The 9,955-nt window shown below is 40.2% G+C and overlaps 1 protein-coding gene across 5 annotated transcripts; it reads right to left on the reverse strand.

The window, feature by feature from the left end:
- Positions 1 to 473: 473 nt before the first annotated feature.
- LOC117760258 (N-acetyllactosaminide beta-1,3-N-acetylglucosaminyltransferase 3-like) lies at positions 474 to 6,477 on the reverse strand. 5 transcript variants are annotated; one of them, XM_034583131.1, is made up of 2 exons: positions 6,355 to 6,477; positions 474 to 2,658 (listed from the first exon to the last, which is right to left on the reverse strand). In XM_034583131.1, the coding sequence occupies exons 1-2, from the start codon at positions 6,393 to 6,395 to the stop codon at positions 1,509 to 1,511; spliced, it is 1,191 nt and encodes a 396-aa protein (XP_034439022.1). In that variant the 5' UTR covers positions 6,396 to 6,477; the 3' UTR covers positions 474 to 1,508. The 5 variants fall into 5 exon arrangements, with proteins under 5 accessions (XP_034439022.1, XP_034439025.1, XP_034439024.1 ...); XM_034583134.1 differs by having other exon boundaries at positions 474 to 2,650; positions 6,355 to 6,370; XM_034583133.1 differs by lacking the exon at positions 6,355 to 6,477 and adding an exon at positions 6,097 to 6,282.
- Between the last annotated feature and the right edge of the window lie 3,478 nt (positions 6,478 to 9,955).

The raw sequence follows: 9,955 nt of genomic DNA on the forward strand, positions 1-9,955 counted from the left end.
ACAAACAAACATAAATATTCACAGTACATAAACACACCGCTACCATCACTGTCTGAATACAATGACATATTGGCAAACTTTTGACTATGACACAAAAAAACTACAATCAACACCCTGTATAATAGTAGCCACGCATGGCAGCTTTATTCCTGAACCCTGAGTTATTTTACTCTCCTAAGAAGTTATTTTAACCTGTATTTACAACAATATTTAACATTTGTTTCGACATAATTTCCTCGAGGCACAGTGGTACGAGTATAAATGTAGGTGTAGAAGGTGCTTTTTACATCTGTGGAAGGGTTGTGTTAACATCTCCCAAGAATAACAATTGCCTTCTTTGATATCGATATATTTTATGTATTACATGAAATAAGGAGAAACATAGTAGGTCATCTGTAAGCACAAAATATATCCTTTTTTTAGATGTTTAAAAATAAAATCGATTTTGACATTTCTATAGAATAGACTGTTTAAAGAACAAAAAAGACTTGTTTTCAACCCTGATAATGTAAAACCATACCCTAATTATTCTGTACATATGAGTCCTGACTGAAGATGCACTGCCCCTCCTTATTACTGTAACCTGATTGTTGTCTTGTCAATGACAGTGCAAAAATGCTGTCAGTCCTGAAAAACAACTTGTCTTCTGAACATATTGTTCAAACATAAATACACAGGATATGCTAAAAAAATAAAGGAAACTGTACATATATGAGCTAAAGCTAAATATAAAATCTGAGAAATTATTTGACAATATTTTGTAAGACTTTGGCCGCAACATTATACCTTATACAGTACTGCCAACTTCTGGTTGTTAATGTTTTTTTTGAACAATTTGCAACCAACAAGTCAGAATTGTGGACCAACACCAAGCTCCAGTCAAAACATAAACCCACAGCCACACTAACCAACGAAACACACAAAACACACACACCCAGACGCAATCATCCACTGATAAAATGTTACAATCTGTGATCTTCAACAAATTCTGTGTCAGAAACCACTTTCCCTCTTCATAGTTGTGATTATACTGCGTCTACAGAACAAATAAAACAATAACATTATTAAAAAGGCACATGTGTCATACATGTGCCATATATCAATGAGTTTCTTCAATAAATCACAAAACTTGACAGGCTGCCACATTGAGGTCAAGTTTGTAAAATAATCTTTAAATTGGCCAATAGAGGGCATAACAAATATTTTCTATTTGGAGTTACAATACAGTTTCTTCTGGAGAGCAGGTGCCAGATGCAAAGGGTTAAATTATGAATCGCAAAGGCAACGTTGTTTCAGCGTTACACTATATTTTGGACAATAATTCTCATGTATCATGCAAATATAACTTTATGTTGCAAAAATAAGGACTCTGTGTCACTGTCAGGGTATGGATCTGTTTTTTGTTGTCTGGTTTAGGTTAAACCTCTACCAGTGATATTAGAGACTGTGTCATAGACCTGCCGTCAATTGATCACAGGGTATTGACACCACCAGTGAGCTTAATGCTACTAAAATGATTTCTTTGCCAATTCACATTTTAGATTGGGGTCATTTATTCTTTGCCACATAAGATAGATGCCTGCTGGAAGGAATCTGTGCACCAGTAAAATCTCTTTATAATAGCAGGGATCAAATTCATCTAGTTTATGCGAGGGAATGTACATTCCTGCTGTCCTTACACCCATATGGTGAACTGGACCTAATCCAGCTTTGGCCATACACATCCCCATGTAAACATCATCAATAGGAATAAAAGGGATGGACTTGGACATGTTGTATATGACCATAGCTGAATAGCCAGACAGGAGGAAGCCTCCACCACCACAATAAGGGGGATAAGACTCTGACTCCTGCACTTGTACTGGGACATAGTACTTGCTCCCTGGTGATCTAATGGGCCCCACGTTCTGGATCAAATGTCCAGTAAAGAGGTGCTTGCTTCCATCATTGTCCCTGAGGCCTTGGAGATACTCAACCATGTTGTCTGTGTTGGCAAAAACGTCATCATCACCATTTAGCAAGAAGCGAGCTTTCGGACAGTTTCTTTCCATCCACTCTAGGAAGAGTACCTGCTTTAAGGTGAGGTTGTAGAACGTGTCTCTAAAGTCCCATTGAAGAATGTCATTGTACTCATTTTGTTCCAGCTCAAGAAGTCTGTTCTGTCTCCCTCTTTCAAAACCAGAACCCGTCTCTCCTGAGATGAAGATCCTCCGGATCTGCACACCGTTGTGCAGCCTCTCTTTAGCCCAGGTTTTGCGCAGTACCTCTCTGCGTTCAAAGTTATCAGGGATGCTTTTAATGACCAGGAGAAGGAAGACGTCTGCAGATTCATCAGCTCCTCCGCATTTGTCAGGAACGTCCAGTATCATGGGAAAATGTCGACAGTGTTTATGGTAGAGAAAGTCTTGTATATTACCAGGAAGAGAGCCGAAGCCTTCGACATTTCCAGCAGATGCGTTTTGTTGGCATTTTGGGAAGGAGTATACGTAGGAGTTGTTCGTTGTGGATCTTCTTATTTCACTGCTCCCCTCTCTCACATTTTTGGGGATGCAAATGACTCTTTTGGCAGTAAAATCTTTACTGAGATAGAGGACCAACAGACCAAGAGAAACCCCCAGCAACAATGTTTTGGTGCGGACTTTTCCCATCTTTAAATCTCTGCAGAGAAAAAACAGATTTCTTATCAACACATTTTTTCATTCTTGAAATTAATGTAAAAATGTCTGACACAGTTAAAGGATGGACAAAAAGTCTGTAATAAAAAATACACATATTTTAATTTACTGTGTTCCATATACATAGTTAATTTACAGTTGACTACAATGTTAACCAGCTGGTCACTGAGGTTGTCGGCCTGGTTCTGAGCAAGAGGGGCTCATTAGTTGTCATGTGTGAATTAAGTTGCACAGGTGATGTCAGACATTAAGTCAGTAAAACAAACTAAAATACAAACTTAGTGAAAAAAGAACCGCCCAACATAACTGTTGCTCAGTGTGAAGAACTCATGCAGTAAACCCACAACTGACAGTTTGAAAAAATCGACCACAGCCAAGTCAGTCAGCCAGTAAGCTGGGGGCAGCGCAAGTGTATTTATGTTATGATACTACTGTAGAAAACTACATGTTATGCTGTCAGAAGCCTTAATATCACAAGTGGTGATTGATTATGTATATTACACACACACACCTTTAACATTATACATTCATTGCCAAACCTAACCTACCCCTACTTTAAGAAACTTCTTCAAACAGACCTTTGAAAAAGTAAGGACTGGCCAAAATGTCTTCACTCTATAAGGTCTTTACTCAAAATGGTTCTCAAGTGTCACAAAGAAAAACACACATATAAATACAGGAGGTTACAAATTCCCCCTCAGCAAAAATAATTAACACAACAACTTGCAAATTATTCCTTCACTTAAAACTGACCAGAGTTCATCATATCTGCCTATATAACTCAAATGCAGACATTAGAAAAATAAAAAAAATATGAAATCAAAATAAGTAGGCTTACAGTCAGTTGGTGGATAAGCTGGCAGGCAGGCAAAAAGAAAATCTTAACACGGTAAAAACTGGAGAACCAACAGGAACAAAACCAGAGAGGAACAGAGCAGAGGACAACTGAACTGGTCTGAAAAGATGTGAAACCAGTTCGGAGAAAGCAGACAGAGGCACACAGACTTACAACATAGAGCTGATGATAACTGTTTGGTTAAACCCTATAGGGTTGGGCAAAGATGAATACAGAAAGTGATGCCAAAAACCCACACACTTTAAATAACTTCAGAGCAAAACAGGAAAAAGGTGTTACATCTGCTCTTTGAGTCTCTCTCTCTCTCTCTCTCTCTCTCTCTCTCTCTCTCTCTCTCTCTCTCTCTCTCTCTTTAAACCGTTTTGTGGTACTTTCTCAGTGGGAAATAATATTTAGTAATACGTTGGAGCGACAAGTACAATATTTATGAAACGTTCTACTTCATAAATCTAACATTCATACACTGTAAAAACGACCATTTGAATTTGCTCCAAAGACTATGATTTTTAAATAAAGTGAACAAAGAATATTTAATGGTTTTGTAAACTCTGCAAAGTCTTTGCTCCAATTAAAATATAGATTTTGAAGACAGTGGAGGCTGCGCAAGTTAAACGGGGTCTAAGGAACAGTTCACCAGGGGTTTTCACAAAGACTGGGGTCTCCTGATCATTTCTGCAGGGGTTTGTGTCCACATGCTAAGGCACCTCTTCTCTCTTCAAATGAAATGTGGCGCAGGACTCAAACTGGAGGCTTCAACCGAAACACTGCTCATTCATTTTGAATAAGGTGACGTCATGTTTTGCTGAACTGCAATGTGGCTCTGTTGAATCACGTTGCTTCTACGGTAGAAGTAGAACAGAGCTCGACTTTTCATGTGACAACAGAGGCAGCTGCCAATCAAATCATTTTTAATTAAATACTGAATTGCATATGCGAGCCAATCAAAACCTGTTAATGCAAAAGAGAAAGCCGAGGTAATTGGCTAACATGGAGTGTTATTGTTCATCTGGATATTTCCTGTGTACTTCTCTCTAGAATCACATTGATAGCTAGCATGGCACGTTAGCTTGAAAGCCAGCTATCCCGAGCATGAAACCGTGATTATTGCCATTATGACAGTCGGGCCAGAACCAAGCGTTGCGCATGCCCACAGTCAAGCATGAAGCGAGTGTTTGGGGTGAATATAGGATAGAGAGCGAGTCGTCCACTAACTAGAAGACCGGTGGTTCAATCCCAGGCTCTTCTGGTCTGCATGTTCTTGGGCAGGACACTAAACCCTTGATTGCCCCTGACGCCCCTGCTGTTGGTGTGTGAACGATGGATGATAGAAAAAGTGCTTTGATAATAGGACTTTACTCTCAAAATCCCAATTTCTTTGTATCCTGTCGAGTTGGCAATGACCAAATAACCCCACCTAGGGCGGACCTCTGTTTACTCTGGTGTCTTTAAATAAACTGAGCTGGATTGTTTGATGAGTGTTAAACTGAAGTGAGTGATTTCTTCTGGCCTTCGCAGTGACATGATGTCAAACACAGCTGACATTTACGTTTCAAGAGTTTGGATCTATGTGTCCAAAGAGCACTGAAGCTGTTCTGGATGCTCCAAACCTTTCTCTCAGATGTGTGACCTTCTCTATATCTTCAATATCTACCTACTAATTCCACAAACGTCAGTCGACTCGTCTGTATGTGGAACAAAGTATCTCATCATTATGACTTAGCTTTTTATGACTTACTATCTCATAATTATAACTTAGCTTTTTATGACTTACTATCTCATAATTATGACTTAGCTTTTTATGACTTACTATCTCATAACTATGTCATATGTCCTAATTAAGACATTATTTTGAGAAAGTTTCTCATTATAATGACTTACAGGATCTTTATTTTTTCATCACAGTGGTGTAAAGGGGCTTCCATGGTCTGCTGCACCAGCCCTCACCTGAGTAATGCGGAGGATTTGTTGCTGTTGTGAACGCGTTTGTGCAGGGAACCTCCCGCTGCGCTGTTCTTGTGTGAAAGGCAAACTGCGGAAACAGTCCGGACCCAATTCTCTGGACTTTAAGTCTTCTAAGTTAGGCCCACCACAGGCTGATCAGACCCAAGTGTATGTTCTTACCACCTTGGGGCAGATAAACCAGGTAGGATGAACGCAACACTGTTTGTAGAAATCTCTGCAAACAAACAAACATGACATCGTTTATTGTAGATGTTTGAGGGAGACTCCGGAGCATTACCACAGGCCAAGCAAACAGTGCTGTTTAGAACAGGCACTTACCCAAGTCAAACTATTTTACTGGTTTACAGAGACATACAATAAATTGTTGTTGTTGACGACCTTGAGGATTCATCAGGATATTGTACATGAAGTCGTAAAGGTCTCCGTGCCATGCAGCATGTTGTCTGTGGTGGACCGGAGGAAGAAGTAACAAGAAGAATCAGGTGACAATTAGCTGCCTATATGTAACTCACTGACATGTGCCTGTTGCACACCGCTCTCTGACAGAGGGGAATCAAGTAAAGACTTGTATAAATGAAATAGAAATAAAACAGATCTACTGACGCGCTGTTTTTATGATCCTCTACACGTCGTCTGTGTTAGTGAGTGAAATAAGCATCCGCGGTCAGGTGCGATCACGACTCTGTTGTTGTTTTAAACCGATCATTCAAAATGTCCAGCGACACTGTGGCTCATCCGAAATATCTCCCGTTACTTTACAACGGAAAACTCACTTCCGCTCCTTCCACCTCAGCTCTCAGTTGTCAGGACGTGTCGGGTAGTTACTGGAGAAACCACGTTATGAAAGTAAAGTGTACTCACCGTAGAAAAGCTCTTAGTGCCAATTTTGCCCGTTGATACATAGATTAATGTTAAATTCAAGGTCTCGTGTCTCTGAGCTGCGGTGCGAGAGCGTTGCTGGGCGGTGCCTGTTTCTGCTGGGAGCTCCACCACATTGTCGGTTTGACTGTATGTCTGACTGTCTGTCTGACTGACTAACTGTCTGTCTGACTGACTGACTGACTGTCTATCTGACTAACTGACTGTCTATCTGACTAACTGAGATCCTTCAAAATGTTGTCTATTGTCAGGGGACCTGTTGCTGCTGTTGTAATGATGAGGAGAACAAAGGAGGAAATTAAGTTATTTAGTATAAAGAGTTGTTATGTTAGGAGGAAGACTTTCACTCAATAGTCCTCTGTTTATTTGAAACCAGTAGTCAAAGGTTGTCTTTATCCATGACCGCTCCACAACCGTAACCTCCTCCTATTATTGTAACCATGGAGACGAAGGTCCTATAATCTCAGGAAAGTACTTATTTGAACATGTCTGGTACACCTGCCTTTGTATCCGTGGGTACCTCCAGGGAACCTAATACGTTAAGTTGGAGAACTTGTTCCTTTTCATTCCACAACTTTCAAGATCAACTGATAAGATAATGCAGCTAAGGCAGCATAGCAGACTTTATTTATTAGTTTATAGGGAGGTGTTCTGGGGTGACTGAGGTCGGAAGAAAATTATTATATTTGAAACAAGTTTTGAAATCACTCTGTTGTGGACTTTTTTTTGCGAAAAAAGATTCTGTGAAATTTAAAAAAAATGTGTACTTTCCAAGACTCTTCAACCACTTTGCCTTTTTTATTTCTTTAAAATCAATAGTTTGAAATGTGGGGAAAGACACTGATTTACTATCTTACAGTTAGAAAAGAAGATTGTTACCACTCTCATGTCTGCACAGTAGATATGAAGCTACAGAGGCCGAGCTGTAGAGATGCTGGAAGGTGGATTTTCTTACCTTTGGACAGAGTCAGGATCATTGTAATAAAGCTGAGATAACTAACTGCTGGCTTCAAGTTAATATTTACAGGAAAGACACAACAGTGGTATCAATCATTTACCAACATTCAAATACATAAAAAGACAATAAACCTTGGCCCTTCCTCTTGGTGACGGAGCTGAAAAGCAGCAGCAGTTTCATATAGATATTCAGTAAAAACTGTCAAGTTAAGTTGGCAATATATTTTCCGTGAATCTTTTCTTGAAAAGCTATGACGCAGTTCTTTCTCCAAATGTTCAAGGCCTCTCTCGTCTCTCGTCTCCTCTCGGAGACAAAGACAGGAAATGTGGTCAAACTAGAAGAGGAAATGACAAGAAAAGCCAGATCCAGATAGGGCTGGGTTGTCACTCAACATTCAAAACATAAACACACACCACTGCACACACTCTTTAATGTGGAGCTGCTGCTGTTCAAAATATAGGAGATTTAAAACCATGGGTTTTCTTTTAAATGGATTTAATCATCTGTATTTTCTCACCAGAAAACTGCTCCTCCAGGTTGTCACCTGTGATACATGATGTTCCACATAAGAAATGGGAAATGGTTTACCATGATATTTATGTTGCACTTTTGTAGTCTTGATGACCACTCAAAGCACTTTACAGTACAGTTTTAGACCCATTCGACCACAGCCAACCTTCTGGTTAGAGAACAACTCGCTCTAACCCCCCAGCCACAGCCACTCCTGTGAATAATGAATTAAATGTGTGTGCAGAGTGTATTTTGACTGGAACTCGATACAAACTAAACCAAACTATCAAACTACATTTAGTTGAGGAGCTGAATCATACTTTTTGGAGTTTTGTGGAGCTGTGTTGAGTTGCCATATTAATAAAGTGGTGGTAATATATACCCAGTGATGCAGATTGTTTGCATTAAAAATAAGGAATATATCTATTCTTCTCTCCGACTCAAATATTTATGGTTTGAAATAAATTACCATTATTAAGAAAATCTTATTTTGTCGAATGTGTTGAAGTTGCTCAGCAGGTTTCAATCATGTTGATTACGATTTATTTGGCTTGAAGAAAACAAACAGTTGTTGACCTGACTGAGGGATTCTTCTGCGTGCCCTGTTTGCACATCCTACTAGCAACCATAGCCGTGCGGATATAACTCAATCACTGTGGCGTCTGAATTTCGGTGAAAAAAGTCCCAAGAAACATAGAAAATTGCCTGATATTCATATCAATCAATCAATCAATCAAATTTTATTTGTATAGCCCATATTCACAAATCACAATTTGTCTCATAGGGCTTTAACATGGTGTGACATCCTCTGCCCTTAACCCTCAACAAGAGTAAGGAAAAACTACTTAAAAACCCTTTTAACAGGGAAAAAAGAACGTAGAAACCTCAGAGAGAGCCACATGTGAGGGATCCCTCTCCCAGGACGGACAGAAGTGCAATGGATGTCAAGTGTAAAGGAGAACATCAAGATAAAGGTTTTAGCAGCATTGATTAGGGTAAACATTTTGAAGTATAACTGAAGGTCAGTGAATTGGTGGATTAATGTCATTAATGGTCAAGTGTCTGAGGAGAAATACTATGTATCGAGCAGTCCTGCTGCAATCATAGTCCATGGTCAGCAGCCAGCAAGATCATGATCCACCATCAAGATCGGATGCCACTATAGTCCACAGTTATTGTCCACTGCCGCCATTAGGATCCATCATCAGCTGCCACCTCGGTCGTGGTCCACTACCAGTATCTGATGCCAACACGATAAAGGATCTGCCTTTGTTATCACGATCAGCCAGCACGATGCAGAATCCGCCATACTGGATCCACCATTACGACCTCTGATACGTGATCCACAGATCCTAATCCATGATGTGGCCACAGCCGCGGCCCTGGATCTGCGGACGATAAGGCAAAGGGACTCCGGGGAAGAAGTCAAGTCAGTAACATGTATTGATGGGATATGAATTACTTTGATGTGATAAAGATTGAGAAGAGGAAGGAGAAGCTGGAAAGAGAAGCTCCGTGTGTCATGTGTCCCCCGACCTTCTAAACCTATAGCAGCCTAACTAAGAGCAGGTCTAGGACAAGCCTGGACCAGCTCTAACTATAAGCTTTATCAAAAAGGAAGGTTTTAAGCCTACTCTTAAACGTACAGATGGTGTCTGCCTCCCGAACTGAAAGTGGGAGATGATTCCACAGGAGAGGAGCTTGATAGCTGAAAGCTCTGGCTCCTACTCTACTTTTAGAGACTTTAGGGACGACAAGTAAGCCTGAATTCTGGGAGCGCAGTGCTCTAGTGGGTTGATAAGGTACTAACAGCTCTTTAAGATATAATGGTGCCATATTGTTAAGGGCCTTGAAGGTGAGGAGGAGAATTTTAAATTCTATTCTAGATTTAACCGGAAGCCAGTGTAGCGAAGCTAATACTGGAGAAATGTGCTCTCTTTTCTTGGTTCTTGTCAGGACACGTGCTGCGGCATTTTGGACAAGCTGCAGAGTCTTTAACGACTTACTGCTGGAGCCTGATAATAAGGAATTACAATAATCCAGTCTGGATGTAACAAAGGCGTGGATTAGTTTTTCTGCATCCTTTTGAGAAAGGACATGTCTGATTTTGGAGAT

Source organism: Hippoglossus hippoglossus, chromosome 4, assembly GCF_009819705.1.
Source record: "Hippoglossus hippoglossus isolate fHipHip1 chromosome 4, fHipHip1.pri, whole genome shotgun sequence".
In the NCBI taxonomy this organism is placed as follows: Eukaryota; Metazoa; Chordata; class Actinopteri; order Pleuronectiformes; family Pleuronectidae; genus Hippoglossus; species Hippoglossus hippoglossus.